We start from the raw sequence: 18,848 nt of genomic DNA, 5'->3' as shown, positions 1-18,848 counted from the left end.
TGTCTATGTGGTGTTTTTAATATGCTTTAAGACAAACCATGTGTAAATTCATAAGTCGACAGCATTGCTGAGTATTTTCTCCTTAAAACTGCAGTGAACCAAAGACAGTCTCAAAAACACGCTTTGAAATCGCTGGTGTTTCTGACGTCACAAACTACCTTGTAACCAATCAGATCAACGTGTGAGCGTCAACGAGTGGATCTCTGCGTGAGTGTGTGAGTGGAGGCGGGGCTCATTTGCATATTCATAGAACACCACATACTAAATGAGGCAAGGGTGTCGAGTTACATTCAAGATATTTTAAGGCATGAATAAAACCTTTTCAAGAAAACAAAAGATCCAGTCGAAACAGTTTGAGGTTAATTGATTTTATTTTGTCTCTATGGAAAATAGTGATCTATTACATCATTATGTGTTGAATATCAAAAAAAAAAATTAAGTCTGTTGGTTAATGATGGATTTGTGGACAGAATTGGCACAGAAAGGCCCAAGTGGTGTGTTATTATAGTGTTATTATTTTTAAATGTAATAATTATTATAATCAATGGGGTTATTATTTAATATTTCCATGAATTAGATGTACATTCCAGACATCTTTGCTTTCAATAAAACGTATAAATGAGTTTTCTTCTATTATGACATATCTTCAATTAAAATATGGGTAAATAGTAAATTTATAAATATTCATATGCCTGTATACGCGAGTCATAGAATAATTTTACCTTTCAGATAAATCTCTTACTCTGATTTGTCTGTCATCGGTTGTTCAAATGGACAATTTGCAATGAACTTCGTGACGCACTTCCGTTTGGAAATAGTTAGTACATATTACTTATTTCCGGTTTGTTTACTTTCAATGTATTGTGGTCAAGAGTTGAACAAACGCCACCTAAAATGGGTTTCTGCAATAAGATTTACAAATTTGGACATTTTTATTGACAGGAGAAGGGATACTCTGATGTTTACTGTGTGCAGAATTTTCCAAACTCATCGGAACATGAAGTTTTAATCCAAACCGAGCCGATCTGGGAAAGCTGCGGGTGTTAAAAATACGCCATTATTTCACCAGTGTTCGTCTAAACTAGTGACCTCGACGCTGAAGTGTGTGTGTGAGAACAGATGAATAACATCAGTACGCACCACCAACATTTAGGCTATTTATTTGGATGAAATATTTTCATCATTCTGTGTAATTTTTCAATGTCAATCTTTTTTACTATTCCTACATGTTTATGCCCAAAATGCTTAATTAATATTCAAAGTAGTTTACTGTCATTCTCCTCTACGCTTTGTGCTTTACTGTTGTAGATTAATTGAATAGCCTATAGCCGTTACAAGCACATCGCGAGCATTCATTCATTCAGCTATTTTAAAAGACTGGAATAAAGCACCAATGCACACAATGCAATCCTTTTTATTAGTCAAATTCATTTAAAAATGTAAACTCAACAGTGTAAGAGAAAAACACTGTTAATGAGAAGACGAGCATAAGACTGATGCAGCTTATGGATATGTATTATTCAGAATGCACAGTTGGAAAGAAAATATATTATAGGAACATTTCAGCAGGCTCAAGATAATTAATACAGAGATCATTATTTATTGTTTTAATCAATTGGCAGCCAGAAAACATAGTGATAATCTGCATTCTCATGTATGTAGGTGTGCCGAACGCTGTCTAACCGGAAACTCCTGATAACTAGAATGCGGAAGTAGTACTACAACTAGTTGTGCAAGTAGTAAATACATTTAAATGGAAGAGAAGATATTTTACATAATGAAATTTTAATATATATATATATATATATATATATATAGTCATAAGAATTATATAAAAATGAAATTATACTTTCTGTAAAAGTTTATCGAGGGGATGCTACCCCTCTTTTAATATTTGACATTTGTGCTAGACAGGCTAACAACTAAATTAAGTCAAGTCATCCTCATTTATATAGCGCTTTTAACAATGTAGATTGTTTCAAAGCAGCTTTACAGAGATAAACATATAATTTAAGGTAACAGAGATTGGTTTGGTTTTATAGTGGTTCTTGAAAAATGTTTTTTTTTCCAGCTAAAGTTAGTTTTGATTGATTCACTTCCGTCTAAATGATCATTTGTTATTAAATTAAGGGCCGCTAAGACGACACCATTCTCTCTAAACAGACTTTTAACGTGAACCTGTGATAGACGCTGATGGCGTTCACATGCGCATTAAGAATTGATTCTATAGTTATGTGCGTTTGAATATATGTACGCAGGTTTGTAATTCCTTACAAACTAAATTAGAGAGTGTTTCCATTTATTTCCCATAATAACACACTGCATCGTCAACCTGCACATGCTAATCAAAATATGTGATTTCAAAAGCAGCAATCGTGAAGCTTTGAAACAGCGATTCTCGGAGCGCATATCAAAGTCACGTGATCTCGGTAAACGAGGCTTCGTTACGTCATGAGTTTTGAAATGTCCGTGGTTCGCCGCTAGGTGTCGATGATCTCTGTAAAGTTAAACCCATGAATCGGTTTTAAAGTTGAATTTGAATTTTAGGTTTAAAGAGTTGTAGTTGATAGTCTCTTATTGATCTGATTAGCCAAGCTTTCCATTAAACAAACGTAACAAGCCATTCAATAAAATAACACATATTATACAGACACTTCTTATTTAATAGTATTCGATGATATTTGCATTGCATTTAATAAATGTCACTTTCAATAAAACATTTTCAATTGGTTTGTGAAAATGTTTTTGTCAAGTGTTTTGGCTGAGTTTCACTGTTCTGACCAGCAGGGGTCGCCAGCTTGTCGCGTTTGAAGCGATTCGAACTGCAGAACACGAAATCCAAATCCAGATCCAACTCCTCCCACCATACATATACCTAATCCTACCCATCTCCACCCCTTAGATCTGGATCCAACTCCGCCCCCTGGATCTCGTGTACTGCAATGAGGTGCTACTGAAAGTTTCTAAAAGCTTCGTTTTCTTCCGGCGCTTCACACGCATGTCCAGTTGGTGGCGGTAATGCTGGTTCGCTAAGCGCTAAAACACCACTATAGCTGGACGAAGAAGAAGTTTCTTTTCTTGATGAACGCGATCCGCTGGACAGTCAAGAGAGCCATCAGTCACGTGTTAATAAATAAAGAGCATCTGATGAAGACGATGAAGATCGGGACTCATAACGGCACCTTTCACTGTGATGAAGTTCTGGCGTGTTTCTTTCTGCGACAGCTGCCAGAGTATAAGGTGCATTAACATTAAACACGCTCGAGTCAGACTCATTCAGCACTCACTCACTCTGATCAGAAGTAGCTTAGCTTGGTCAGAGTAACTTAGCAGGAAAATGATGGGAATACAGACACTCAATACCGTACCAGATATTTTTGAGATGTCTATGATACAGCATGCCAATAAGATTTTAACGGACACTTCACATGCGTTGTGTTCTGAGTATATGCACACAGGCTCCCGTTATGAAAATTAATCGCTACAAACATTCGTTTTTTCCATTGTCGACAAAACTGATTCAAAAGCAACTCCAGTAAGGTGGTGATCAGTAAGTAACGTTAAGTTATATAGATCAGTGGTGGTAATACAACTGCATCTATTGCTGGCGGATTAGAGGTAATATAAATACAGGAGTTGGATGCTTTTTAGGTAATATATATGAACTAATAGAGTTTATCTTTTTATTTTCTTTATTTAATAATATTGTTTTTATTTAGTTTAGGGAAGAATGTTTTATGTGGAAAGAATATTAATGTTTGAATGAGGGATGTTTTTGGTGGGTTGATGTTGCAGCTGTTCTCTAATTTCTCCTACGGGAGACAGTAGAAAAGTACCTTGATCATAGAGTTGTCTCTCCTGCTGGTTAGGATGCTGAGATCGTCCGCAGCAGAGACTCCTCTGTCCTGTCCGACTGTGATGTTGTGGTGGATGTTGGTGGAGAGTTTGATCCCAGTCGTCAGCGCTACGATCATCACCAAAGGTACATGTTTCATTCAGGGATTCTTTAGTTTATTTTCTGGACATACATTGAGCTGCGCACACTATAAGTATTGTTATTACTTGTAGGCAACAGTCATGAAAAAAATCATGAATAGTTGATTGTTCATATACGTGTCGCATGTAATATTAAAGGGACAGTTCACCCAAAAATGAAAATTCTGTCCTTAAATACTCACCCTCATGTCGTTCCAAACACATACGATTTTCGTTCATCTTCAGAACACAAATGAAGATCTTTTTTTGATGAAATCTGAGAGCTTTCTGTCCCTCTATTGACAGCTACGCATCTTCTATTTTGACGTTTCAAAAAGTTCATATAGAGATAATTCATGCATCATCACATCAGTTGTGGTAAACCGAAGCTCAAGCATGTTTGCTTGACGTGCGAAAACTGACGTTCAGCAAGAACTATAATCATATGAATTAGTTTTTATGAAAGCTCTCAGATTTGATCAAAAATATCTTCATTTGTGTTACGAAGATGAACAAAAGTCTTTTGGGTTTGGAACGACATGAGGGTGGGTGAGTAATAAAAATGAATAATTAGTAATTATTTTACTTTATAAAGTTTTAAATATGAATATTTTTCTTACACAAACTCCTCGTTTTGCTTCAGAAGGCCTTTAATAACCCCCCGGAGCCTGTGAAGTGCGTTTATGACGGATGAATGCACGTTTTTGAGCTTCAGTCTGTTGGTTGCAATCCACTGCTATTATAAAGCTTGGAAGAGCCAGGATATTTTTTAATATAACTCCGATTGTATTAGTCTGAAAGAAGAGAGTCATATACACCTAGGATGGCTATATGGTGAGTAAATCATGGGCTAATTTTCATTTGAAAGTGAACTAATCCTTTAATGACATCATTTTATTTTTGTGTGAACTTTTACGGATGTATTAGTGAAACGGGAAGAAAATGATCTTTTGATTGGCCTGAGAGACGCGTGTGATGTTTAGGTGAATTATTCATCAGTGAGTGTGTGAATCTGTGTGTTTCTTTTCTACAGATCTTTTGCAGAAAACTTCCACAGCTTGTGTCCGGAGAAGCCATGGGTGACGAAGCTGAGCTCGGCAGGTTTAGTTTACCTGCATTTTGGCAGACGAGTTCTCGCCGCACTGACGCAGATGAAGGAGGACGACACGCGACTGGAGGTCCTTTATGACAAGGTCAGTTTAACTGTATGAAACTCATCCGGAAATTACAAACAGACTTTTTATCACTCTTAAAACCAGACTTGATCAAGTGGTCTTCACCAGATGTCGTATAGGTCACACAAGTTTGACACATGCTTTTTTGCTTAAAGGTGAAGACGCAGCTATATGTATGTTTCGTAAGATTAACCTCTCTGTTAAACATGTTTTATTAGATTGTCCTGGACTTAATACAAGTAGAATGATTTTTTATGAAGTTACCTCACTTAAGGACTTATTTAGTAAGATTATGCCTGAAAAGGTTTTGGATTTTTCATCAGGCGTAAAAAAAAAAAAATGTTTGGTTCTGGTTGGTTGTCAGTTGAGGTCATGGGTCGGTAGGGACTTTTTTTTTTTTTTTTTCTCCAGTGGCAGCAAGGGATAGGAAGGAAATTATTATTATATTATTTTATTTACAGTAGCGATTGATAAGCTTCTCTATTTTTTCATAACATAGCCTACCTGTACATGCACTCTACCACCTTGTGTGTCCTGGCATGTTACACACACACGCTGATTTTAAATGTGTGCGCGAGGGCAAACAGGGTTGCCTTATTGTAAAGTTTTACCTATTAGTTATACACAGATTCAGACGTCTCGTGAGTTCAGTGTTGGAAAGATCAGTTGTTTTAACCATTCATTAAAACGAATCGGTTCAAATGAGTCATTAGTTCGTGAATTAGATGTGTCATTATCGGACGCGTGCGCGTTGTGTGATTATCCCGGCGGTTAGGACATCCCACAAGATTTGTGTCATCACAGAAAACATTTCATCACTGGATAGTTTTTTCGTTTATTTAAAGTGTGGTTTATTTGTCAGCTGAATGTGTGGAACGCTTTTCAAAGGAGATAAGGCAACGTATTTTAGCACAATTCCCAACAAGCGGTAATTCAGGAAAAAAGAAATCTCCGAATGCTCCACATTAATCTTTAGTCTTCCGACCTTGCCATCGTGTCGATTTATTTTCATTAATATGTGCGAGGGAGAGAGAGCAAGACAGCGCTTAGTTTTGAGACGGTGAAGCCTACTTTCGCCTGACTCCGCAGAGAGAGAGAGTGCGCGCGCGCGACCGGGGCTCTCTCTCTATCTCTGCTCGTTCAGTTCATGCGCCCTGTCACGAGCGCAGCAGTGCATCTACATGACAACAATGATGTGTGAACGCCCGTGGCTGCCTCGTTTGTTAGCATTGCTGGAGGACGACAGGCTATACAAATACGGTGCTGTCCCCAAGCTCATAAAATAAATTTGGGTCGCACATAAATTGACAGGGTCGGTCGGAAACCGGAACCAAACAAATTTTTTTTTATGCCTGATGTTAATTTAAAAAATCTTGTATAAAATGACTTGCTGTTTTTATTTGTTTGCTTCTTATTGGATTGATATGATATTTGTATTTTTGTAATTAAAATTTCGCCATGAAAATAGCCTTGGATGCTGACATGGCACTAAATAAAACAATCTGAATCTTTAAAGCAGAGATGTTCCAGCGTCCGACACCTGAAGTCTTCTGTTTCAGATGTATGAGAACTTCGTGGAGGAAGTGGACGCGGTGGATAACGGGATCTGTCAGTGTGACGGAGAGGCGCGTTACTCGATCTCCACGACCCTCAGCGCTCGCGTCGGCCATCTCAACCCACGCTGGAACAGCACAGACCAGGACACCGAGGTTTGCTGAGAACACACACGTGTTTAATAGGGGTGGTACCTCACGATTCAAATCTTATTTTGAGGTCACAATTCAATTCGATATGTGCATCAGGCTTCTCACGGGTCCTTGAAAGATTGTGAATCTGAAAAAAAAAATGTCAAGGCCCTGGAAAGCTTTTGAAAATAACCATATATAGAACCGGCCCTTAAAAGTGCTTGAATTTATTTTGTGCAAGAAGTTTTCTGGAAAAAATTCCATATTATTCCCTCCGGTCCGCTAATGTGTTATTTCGCCAACACTTCGGTACCTCAACTTTTTTTGCTGGACACAACAAATGTGTTCCCACATTAAGTCCTTGAATTTGAGTGTATTGGACCTGGAAAGAACTTGAATTTGAAGGTAACCGAAGTGTGGGATTCCTGGTGTATAGATTTGATTGTAGTTTTGTGTTACTTTTCTTATTTGACTGCAGTAGACCGTTTAATGGGACTAGAAGGGCAAAAATCGTACTGAATTAAATGTGAACCTTGGAATTTATTTAGTTTTTCTTCCCATTTTAGTCAACCCAATATTGTAAAACAAATGCCCTTTAAGCTGACTACAATCCTTACACACTGTCTTCTGTATTAAAGCAAGGCAGAACATTTTTATGTTTGATATTAAAAATAGGAACAAAGCAGCAATTTTAAAACAATAGGACATATGCAATAGAAAAAAATATACAAATTAAATAAATGTAAGTTTTTTTAAAGTACAGTAGTATAAGTTTATTTAACAGCCCTACTACCGAAGTTGAATAATTAGATGTAAAAATAAAACACTGTATGTATAATCTTCACTGAATGAATTAAATATAAATTGATTGATATTGAAAATAAATCTTTTTTTTTTTAACATAAATACTAAATTAATACAAAATTAAAATTCATTCACCCTTTAAGAATGAACGCACGGATATAGTTACACATCTGAGTTTCACAATTCAGTCCATTACAGTAGTTTAGGTCAAGGCTCTGAAGTTCAAGTGAATATTTATTATCATATTAAGTTGACAATAAAATCTTTTACATCATAGAAGGGTTTCCATAAAGCCCTGGCTGTTGTAGGAGCCGAATTCCAGGACCGTTTGGATTACTACACGAACGCCTGGCTCCCGGCGAGAGAGGTCGTGCAACAAGCCATTCAGACGAGATATCAGGTAATTAATATCTGCGTTTTCAAGCTGGATTCACTGATGCACGACTGGATTCACTGATGCACGACTGTACTCACTGATGCACGACTGGATTCACTACTGATGCAGGGCTGGACTCACTGATGCACGACTGGACTCACTGATGCACGACTACTCACTGATGCACGACTACTCACTGATGCACGACTGTATTCACTGATGCACGACTGTATTCACTGATGCACGACTGTATTCACTGATGCACGACTGCATTTCACTAATGAACGACTGGATTCACTGATGCACGACTGTAGTCACTGATCCACGACTGTATTCACTGATCCACGACTGCATTTCACTGATGCACGACTGCATTTCACTGATGCACGACTGCATTTCATTGATGCACGACTGCATTTCATTGATGCACGACTGCATTTCATTGATGAACGACTGGATTCACTGATGCACGACTACTCACTGATGCACGACTACTCACTGATGCACCACTGTATTTCACTGATGCACGACTGTATTCACTGATGCACGACTGCATTTCACTAATGAACGACTGGATTCACTGATGCACGACTGTAGTCACTGATCCACGACTGTAATTGATGCACGACTGCATTTCATTGATGAACGACTGGATTCACTGATGCACGACTGGATTCATTGATGCACGACTATACTCTGTGAGGCACGACTGTACTCACTGATGCACGACTGGATTTACTACTGATGCACGACTGTACTCATTGATGCACGACTGGACTCACTGATTCACGACTGGATTCACTGATGCACGACTGTATTCACTGATGCACGACTGGATTCACTGATGCACAACTATACTCTGTGATGCACGACTGTACTCACTAATGCACGACTGGATTCACAACTGATGCACGACTACTCACTGATGCACGACTGGATTCACTGATGCACGACTGTACTCACTGATGCATGTCTGTACTCACTAATGATGCACAACTGTATTCACTGATGCACGACTGGATTCACTGATGCACGATGCACGACTGTACTTACTAATCCACGACTGTATTCACTGATGCACGACTGTACTCACTGATAGATTCACTGATGCACGACTGTACTCACTGATGCATGACTGGTGCACGACTGGATTCACTGATGCATGATTGGATTAACTGATGCACAACTGTACTCGCGTGTCGTTGTCTCGCCTGTACTGCCAGAGCATTGCATGATGAAACTAAAGATCATTTTCATTGTTGCTTCAGTACAAGCACAGGTCAGGTGGGTGTGTCATAGGGCTGGGTGATAAAACGATAACAATAATTATTGCGATATAATTTTTCTCGATAAAACGATATCAAGAGTTCGATAAATGTTCGATAATGTTTATGCGGCAAAAACGGAACGAAACTCATTTGAACCGCACGCAACACGAACCATTTATCCGCTCGCTCTAAGTCCAAACGGCAGCGCAGCGCGAGGCGAGCTCACTAGATCAGATGCATTTACCGTATTTTCCGGACTATAAGTCGCTCCGGAGTATAAGTCGCATCAGCCCAAAAATGCGTCATGACGAGGAAAAAAACGTATATAAGTCGCACTGGACTATAAGTCGCATTTATTTAGAAATTTATTTAACAAAATCCAAGACCAAGAAAAAGTTATTTAAACAGACTTTAATTCATTAAAACAGAAGGCATTTAAGTTATTCAGCTACACACAATAGCACAAAGAACAACAGGCTGAATATGTCTCCGGTATGTTGTTAACGTAACACATCAACAGTTAGCTACACAATAGCATAAAGAACATACCTGAGAGGCTGAATAGGATAAAATAAAATAAAAAAACATAAGACAGCGAGTCCAACAGTTATCGGTAAAGAAATTTCACCAAGCTCCCGCGATCTTATTCCACATCACTGAAGAGAGATTTTTTCAGCGGTAAAACTAGCTTTAGTCTAGAGCGCATAGAGCGCTCTCTTGTGGCTGTAGACGGTAATGTCACCCCCAATTTCGGCAAATTATGCATTCACGTCATACCACAATACATCAAAAACTCGCAAATAATAATCTGGGGCCGTCAGCGATCCTGTGACGAGTAAATCTTGGTAATTTTGATATATAAGTCGCACCTGACTATAAGTCGCAGGACCAGCCAAGGTATGAAACTAAGTGCGACTTATAGTCCGGAAAATACGGTACTTTGATCGGTCTCACTCAAGAGATCCAGTGAGAAGCGCTTGAATTCAGCGAAGAATACAAATGTCTCAGTGATTTAAACCGGTTTAAAGGCAGATGAAACAGCGCTGACAAACTGTAGAAACGCTGTGCGCAACGATACAGTCAGAATCTGAATTGATACTGAATCCATTTACCATGGATTTACTGTAACGTTAGCCTGGTAACGTTAATATTGACTGCACCATGAAATGTGGGATATATATATTGAATTGTATTATATTATTAATGTTGACAATGTATTAAAGGACTAATGGAATATAATTACAGTATTTAATATATTTAGGCTACACTAAACAATATCCCCCAGCACATGCAGAAACTAAGAAATATATTTTTCTATTCAGATATTTATTTTATGGAAAAATGGCAAATGTTTGAATGTTCTACCTCAGATTTGTGAAATGTTCATCTGTTTGGCAAGTGTTTGTCATGATATGTTCTGACAATAAAGAGTAGTTTAAAACCACAATTAACACTCTGGTTTCTACAACTTTCACTTCGGAGCAAAAATCTGCCTTTAAATTTGAAAGAAATAAAGATTTGACATTTATCGCGATAATTATCGATATCGACTAATATAAAAAAAATTATCGTGATAATTGTTTTTGGCCATATCGCCCAGCCCTAGTGTGTCATGAGAGAATTAATTCACACTATAAGATGTACAAATAAAAAGATGATATATAGACTACATGGACAAAATGAATTGTAATTATAATATAGAAGTATCAAGAGTAGAAGAGTAATAAAGACTTTAATAAAGAGTTTGTGTGAGTAGAATGACATGAAGAAAAACAGTTGAAGTGAACAATATTAATGGCATAACGAAACAAGAAACAGGTATCAGGCACTCAGTCAGGTTAACAATTCCTCCTCATTGTTAACCTGACTGAGTGCCTGGGACCTGTTTCTTGTTTCGTTGGATCTTTTCCCTACCCTTAAGAGAACCTATCACGGACTTTATATACTTCACCTGAGCGCCTGGTTGAACCTCTTACAATATTAAAGGCATCTTTGCTGTGACAGCAGGAGTTATTAATTGCTTAGTACTTTGCTTGCTTTGTTAGTAATTGAAAGTAAAGCAATACTCATGACACATAGCAACACAGCTAAAAGTATTCCTCATATCTTGCTCCTTTTATTGAGAGTAGCCTACATGTACCTGTTGTCTTCATGAGCACCTGTAAGAGCTGTGATTGTGATGTTTGATTTGAGCAAAAGGGATGTTTGCAAGAATTTTTGAAAATATGCTTTATTTTTGTACTTCCGCTCTGTGCCACTAGTGTCGCAGAAACTACTTCACAACAACAACAAAAAAGATCTGGGGTGTGTTTTCCCGTACAGTGACGAAACTCGCTGCTTAACTACCGTAGTACGATGCATCATTGAAGAAACCAACTAGCTAGTCACGACTGTTTCCTAAAACCGTATTGTCGCAAATTGGTCGTTCAACCACGTTGGTTAATGATGTCACGCAGGTGGTGGAGTAATAACTGCTTTTAATGAATATGTTTGAGATCAAATTAATGCTAGATGTTTTGCTATAAATTACAGTCATGACATCTGATGACAATTTCTAATTTTTTCTCAGTTATTTTGCTTTATTTCCAGATTCAATCATAGACTAGAGCAGGGGTTCTCAAACTTTTTGGGACCAGGGACCCCTTAGAGCGGAGAAAAATTTCCAAGGACCCCCTCCCATAGCAATAACTGTCTGTGATTAATATGCTTAAAACTATTTGTACTCTTAAATGCCATTGTAATCTTTTTCACCCTAAAAACTTAAGACCTGTTTTATAGAACAGAAACACATGTCAGTTTAAATCATGTTAATACCACTTATATACTTGTAAACAGTGGGTCTTTTATTCAAATTGCATTTGGACTTAATAGCATTTACACTAAGTAATTTATCTTAAAAGTTTTCTTAAAATCAACAGCAAGAACAGGCTTGTTCTAATAAAACCAAACATTAAAATTCCCTAGATTAAAATTAAAACATTAATATTTTACATTAAAATAATAGTTCACCCAAAATTAAAATTCTGTCATCATTTACTCACCCTCAAGTTTTTCCAAACCTGAATGAGTTTCTTTCTCCTGCTGAACACAAAAGAAGATATTTTGAAGAATGCCAGTAACCAAACAGTTGATGGACCCCATTCACTTCCAAATGTTTTTTTAAAGAGTACCAGAAACTGTTTGGTTACGCACATTCTTCAAAATATCTTCTTTTGTGTTCAGCAGGAGAAAGAAACTCATTCAGGTTTGGAACAACTTGAGGGTGAGCAAATGGTGACACACTTTTATTTTTTTTGGGTGAACCTTCCATTTAAAATAAAATTTAAATTATGTAATGTGACTTTATGTGCATCAGCTTTAAATTAATGAACTCATTGCACCTTATATCAATGGCAGAACAATCAACAAAACATAACAGAATTAACACTGTTGCAGAACACATCCTAGTAATTAAGTTAAACCAAACTTTTATTTTGGTGGGTTGTAGTGAATAAAAGATTTTGCTACCTTGTCTTTCTCATAGAGCAAAACAATTAATCAGAAAAACAAATGTGAATAAGATTACAGCTGCCGTGATTACCTAATCATGAAAAGTGCATATTACAGTTTATATTTTTCCCTTTGCATTAAAGGTACTTACAACGTGCTTTTGCAGCGTTGAGCATTGTAGCCAATTACAGATATGTCTGTTGAACGCATCGGCCAATCAGAGGCGTTTAAACAAGTCGCGTGCTGAAGATGTGTTTTGCGCGAGCTCACCGAGTTCTACACTTTTCGCAAACCTGTCATTATTATTGGCAATAACCTTAAGATGCAAATAAGAGATTCACTGCAATGTATTTGATATTCTTGATGCTGCTCTGCTCTAATGCTACTCATTTACGCACCGCTCTGTTTGTTGGATGACAAAAAGTTCAGCGGTCTAGCTCATCAATGTCAAAATGATTAAAGAATGCGGGGCTTACCGTTCACAGAAGGATGTTAACATGAACGAACGCCTGGTAAAATATAAGTAGATAAAGATTTAATATTTTACAACTGTAATTATTTCAATAATACAATAAACCTTTCTTTTTCTTTATTCCCTTAAATCACTTTTATAATCAATTCATTACAGTTTTTTTCGATTGCTAAACGACATTTAGCACAACTGGAGCTATATGTGCAAAACTCTAACTACAGTCTGCACTACCAACAGTCACCTGAGCTAAACAGTTCACATTACCTGCAAAACTCATTCCAAGCAACACAACTCTTAACACATGGCTCAAAACAGGCTCAGTGAGCCAAACACTACACAACCCTCACTGAGATAACACACACTGTCACTCAGAACACACTGAGAGTAAAAACACTAGCATCAAACACCAATACAGAAAATACAAACTTTTCATCTTTACAGTTTGAACAATTTCAGTAACTTCATACAAAGTAATATTTTCTTCAAAGAAAAGAGTGACATTCTTTCACATGATTTATTTACTGTAATTTTTTAGAACATAACAATTCTTTAAGGTAAATGAAAATTAGCAGTTTGCTTCAATAGTCTGTAGTAATTTACGGAATTACAGTAATGAGAGAGAAAAAAAGGTAGAAACTAAAAGTACATACTGTAATTCGAACAAATAACAAACAAGACACTGCTTAGCCTTTCAGCTGAAATTGCAGTCAGCAGTGTTTGAAAGGCACAAGCTGAACTCTATTCTGTTTTGAATGTGTGGTTCACAGTTTTGACAGCAGTGTGTTAGCATTTGAACAAAGTGCTGTCAATCCACAGTGTTGTGCAGGTTGTGGTTAAACTCATGGGATAAGTGTGTAGAGTTTTGAAAACTGTGTTCAAGCAAGGCAAAACGAACTAGAGTTTGATCCACATGAACTGCTGCTGTGCAGACTGTAGTTAGAGTTTTGCACATGTGGCTCCAGTTGTGCTCACTGTCGTTTAGCGATCGAAAAAAAATGTAATTTAAATAAAAATACCCAATTTTAGTTTGGGCTAAAGCCCCGAATATCCACTGACCCTAGAACGGCCCCTAATTTTGTATCAAATTAAATGCTGAAACGTTCTCAAAGTGACTCATAGCAGCTCTGGAGATGACGCTCTTGTGTAAAGGGCAAAAGGCTCATACATTTTTACTCATGTAGGCCTATGCCGCCTATCAAAGAGAATGAAAGACTTTTTAATCTCACAGTTCTGACTTTAAAGTCACAATTACCTTTTCTTTTTTGTATTCAGTGGCGGAAACGGGCATCCATTACAAATGACATAGGCAAGCTACTAAACGTCTTAAACAAAATTAATTTTAAAACAGTTTAAATAAACTGACGGATAAAAAAAAAAAAGAACTGAAAAATTTAAACCTAGCCTCTTGACTTTGATTTTACAACTAGGCTAGGCTACTGTATATTCGCGGATTCACTGTTCTCTCTGGATATGCACGCGCGTTTGTGGGGGAGAGAAAGAGAGAGAGCAGGAGCGCTCTGCCAAGAATTTCCCCGATGGTCTGACTGGACTCCGCGATTCCGTTCATAGGGTTCTAAAATTATTTCGCGGACCCCCTGGCAAAGGGTCGCGGACCCCCTGGCAAAGGGTCCCTGGACCCCACTTTGAGAACCACTGGACTAGAGCACGTTCGCACATGCAAACTTTAAAAATGATGCTTTAAATCTCTTAGCAAACAAAAAGACGTAAATGACATTTGTATGTATTCTAAATAAAGATATAGATTGCACTGAATGTCAGCTTGCTTATTTTGCTCAAGATCAGGATTTAATGAGTCCACATGTCATGCAAACATGAAACTCTGCTTCTAATCACAGGTCGAGATCTGTCGTTATAAACACACAACTTTACAGTACTGTTTGTGAATGTTCATTAGAATGATGTTTTCAGGAAACACAGACTCGTTGAACTGCTGATAACGAGTTTGCTAATGAAGCTTTCGGGGAAACGCCCAACAGTCCTTATAATGTTTTCAAATAAATAAACTACCCAACAGACTCAGAGTTTATGACACAAGCCCAGATTTCTAAAGTAATTGTTGTTCCCGTAGGTGGATCCGAGCGGGGAGATCGTGTTGCTGGCTCAGGGCGGGTGTCCCTGGAAAGAGCATCTGTTTTCCCTGGAGAAGGAGATGGTGGACGTGCCCATTAAATTTGTGCTGTACATGGATCAGAACCAACACTGGAGAGTCCAGTGTGTCCCGACCGGACTGAACACCTTTCAAAACAGGTGTGGCTTTTCATGGCGTCTTCATACCGAGACTTGTTTTTCAAGAGTGACGTAAGACTGAATAATGTGTAATAACTGAAGGCTTCATGGCTGCCTTATTGCGTTCACTATTACTAGTTATAAATTGAGTTGAAATCTGTATTTGCATTGATTGTAGGGATGCACCTATGTGAACATTTTGGCCGATACTGATAACCGATTGTCCTTAATATTTGAAAGCCGATATTAGTGCTGGCGGGTACACCGGTTCACACCGAATACCAGTGTTTATTTTTGTTATGATGAGAATTTTTAATATACCGCAATACCAGAGTATGTCGCTGTTTGAGAGGGTTATTTCACTGTTGCACTGTGGTGATGCACAGAGTGTGTGTTACTAAGCGTGACGGTGAACATGGACAGCTTAAACTATAATTGAAAGCTGTTTTACTTATATTACAGTGTTTCCCATTCATTGGTTCACGATATATACAGCCTTTTGAAAAATGTATTTGTGGTTGGCATTGACACCGTTGAATAAACATGAGCACTGCACGCGGCGCGGGTGTTTTTATATGAGTGTATCTGAAGTGAACGGGGATGTTCTTTCATAAAGTTTCGATGTTATTTCGATTGAATATTTCTTTATCTTTTCCTGATAAGGCAGCGTGTATGAGCCATTACCGCGGAAACCACTGTTTCTGCCGCTCCTGAAGCTGGAACCTGTTTGAACAGCCTTGAAAACCTGTATTAATACTATTGTGAATTTTTTTTTACAATATGTGAATACATGAGTGATCATGACAGTAAAATAGGGCTTTCTAAGTCAATCTACTGCAGTATTTCCTCTCTCACTCAGTAGAAAATGTGGTTAACACCCCGTCGTGTTTGAAAAAAAGAATAAAACCGCCATATACCGTGAAACCGGTATAATTTTGAAAAATACCGTGATATGGATTTTTGGTCATACCGCCCAGCACTAGCCGATATATTAGCCGTTAAATCCACATTTTTGTGTAATTTGAGCCTGATTACAAAAAAGTCTCATCATTAAAAGCCATGACCCAAAGACAATTATAATGTTCTCATAATTGAATGTAGCCTATATGAACTATTAACTGTTGCTCTTATTATTTTCCTTTTTTTAAAGCAATTCCAATCATATTTCAAGCAATTCAAAGCTGAATGAAATAATGCATTATTTATCAGCTTTAATATATCTGCCAAATTTTCTTATCGAGCCAATAACGATCATAACATTTAAAATAAACATATATCGGCAGATACCGATATGGTGGCCGATATATCGTGCATTACTAATTGATTGTAAATTACCGCTGGCGCTGATGGTGTTGTGTGTCTCTAGGTTGAGCATTTTAGAGGAATGGCGAGGTGTCCGGGACGAAGCTCTTTCCGATCTCAGTGGGATTCCCGGCTGCATCTTCGTCCACGCCAGTGGTTTCATCGGAGGGAACAAGACGAAGGAGGGCGTTCTGGAAATGGCCAAAAGAACGCTTCAAACGGCACCCAAAACTTTACACAACAACTGACACCTGTAATTCACCTTAACGTCACACACACAGCTCTCATGAAAACCAATAAATGCTAAATCTTATTTGCGTGTATTTTTATTTCTTGTTTGTATTCACTATGAAAAATTATTGTGGATTTTTCACAATATATATTCCTGCATTCTGTTGGAGGGAATGAATTTCTCATCAAGATCAGTGAAAAACAGCAGCCTAGACATTTACAGTGTTTATACAAATAATTAAAATACTGACCTTGTTTTTGGCCTAATAAATTAACAGTTTGGACATACAGAAGTTTTAAAGGGATATTTGTTTTTCAGTGACCCTACAAATTACATGAAGCCATCAAAATATGAGGAAAATATGTTTTTTTAAATATAAGAGAAGAACAAAACACTAAACTTGTTCAAGGTATTTATCTGGCAAAATGATTAGGCAAACGACAGTTACAGGTTTTATTTTACTATGCAAAAAAATGCATAGAAAAACAAAAAGCTCACAGGAAAAAGTTGACTACAGCATAATCAGTTATTAATATTTAACTGGTTTTTGCACGTGTTCATAATTTCTTTGTATGGCAGCCTTGCCCAAACAAGACATTTGACTCTTAGCACAAGTATGCAAAATGATTACAAAATCTTTGATGCATGAATATAACTGAATAAAGGATAAAGATGTAAATTTTCCTAGGCTGGACATCACTTTGGCCAATGCTGTAATAATTAATCATCTTTACTCCTTGCAGTTCTTAAACTGAAACATTAAAGAATGATTTATGTGTAACTAAAAAGTACTCTTAAACTTTAAACATTGCGTTTGAGCTGGGTTAAACCAAACTGCTCAATTCTGACTGTTTTTACAGTAAAAAATACAGTAAGTGTCCTGGATTTGTTTTTTGGCCAAAGTGTAGGCCTAATTTTTCTGTCACTTCTAAGTGTCAGACATGCATTTCCGTAAGTGACTCCTAGGGCCTCGTTTATAAAACGTGCACACAGAAATAAACTCAAGGGTCGTTTACAGAATACAGCTTTTTTTTTTTTTCACGGATGGGGGTTCATTTTGATAACGTTGTCTTCTGTAGGCTACACGAAAAACGCGTTTTAGTAGCCTACAACGTTGTCGTGTAAACGTACCCTACATTTTACTGTGTGCATACACTAAAATCGGTACTGCTAGTGCATAATCCACTTTTTCTCCAACTTTTCCTTGTGGCAGAGAGCCCGAGAGCGGGTAGCCTATTTGGAAATCTAAACAGTTCTCGCCGCTCGACATTCTCAGGTAAAGCCTTTGGACGCCAGCTGGGGATGTTTTGATATTAGGAAGCATTTAAAAGGCGGAGATCTGCAAACATGCATTCAGCTGGGCACAATTTCAAGATCATTTGCGATTTACAGATTTCTATACATGGATTTCTCGCGACGTCATCACTGCTTGCGCACGCAGCCATGGGGCAAAAGACCCGCGGTCTTCGTACCGGAGTAAAGGGTTTCTGATGGCAGATACATTTTGATAACTGCCATGCATTTGCAGTTAGCCGTAAGGATGTAACCAAGGCCCTTATGGACATACACCCAGGCATCGTAAGGCTTGGCTTTAATGCCTTGCCTTTGACTAGGGAGTACATCTGACCTCAACACGCAAAAATCCGGTGCAGCATCAAAGTATTTGTCGAGCTGCACATGACCACATAGTCACGTCGTTTTATGCATCAAGGGATTTGTACGCTTTAATTAGGGATGCACCGATACCGATACCAAGCTCATGTACTTGTACTCGTACTCGTAAAAATACCCCGATACCAAAGACCGATACCTCACGTATATCC

General features: G+C 37.8%; 1 protein-coding gene across 1 annotated transcript; it reads left to right on the top strand.

The window, feature by feature from the left end:
* Positions 1 to 2,443: 2,443 nt before the first annotated feature.
* myg1 (myg1 exonuclease) lies at positions 2,444 to 17,106 on the top strand. The gene is made up of 7 exons (XM_077204526.1): positions 2,444 to 3,240; positions 3,870 to 3,982; positions 5,009 to 5,168; positions 6,710 to 6,859; positions 7,917 to 8,039; positions 15,334 to 15,512; positions 16,858 to 17,106. The coding sequence occupies exons 1-7, from the start codon at positions 3,082 to 3,084 to the stop codon at positions 17,039 to 17,041; spliced, it is 1,068 nt and encodes a 355-aa protein (XP_077060641.1). The 5' UTR covers positions 2,444 to 3,081; the 3' UTR covers positions 17,042 to 17,106.
* The last annotated feature ends 1,742 nt before the right edge of the window (positions 17,107 to 18,848 follow it).

This window comes from Siphateles boraxobius, unplaced genomic scaffold, assembly GCF_051911475.1.
Source record: "Siphateles boraxobius isolate OS27281-9 unplaced genomic scaffold, OSU_SipBor_1 5, whole genome shotgun sequence".
Lineage (NCBI taxonomy): Eukaryota > Metazoa > Chordata > Actinopteri > Cypriniformes > Leuciscidae > Siphateles > Siphateles boraxobius.
The sequence above is the reverse complement of the archived record's forward strand: the minus strand, read 5'-3'. Positions and strand labels throughout refer to the sequence as shown.

Excerpts from the sequence above, each read along its gene's own strand:
- myg1 (XM_077204526.1), top strand. The coding sequence starts at position 3,082 with ATGAACGCGATCCGCTGGACAGTCAAGAGAGCCATCAGTCACGTGTTA. Across the intron at positions 3,983-5,008 it reads CGCTACGATCATCACCAAAG|ATCTTTTGCAGAAAACTTCC; the intron begins GTACATGTTTCA and ends TCTTTTCTACAG. Across the intron at positions 5,169-6,709 it reads TGGAGGTCCTTTATGACAAG|ATGTATGAGAACTTCGTGGA; the intron begins GTCAGTTTAACT and ends CTTCTGTTTCAG.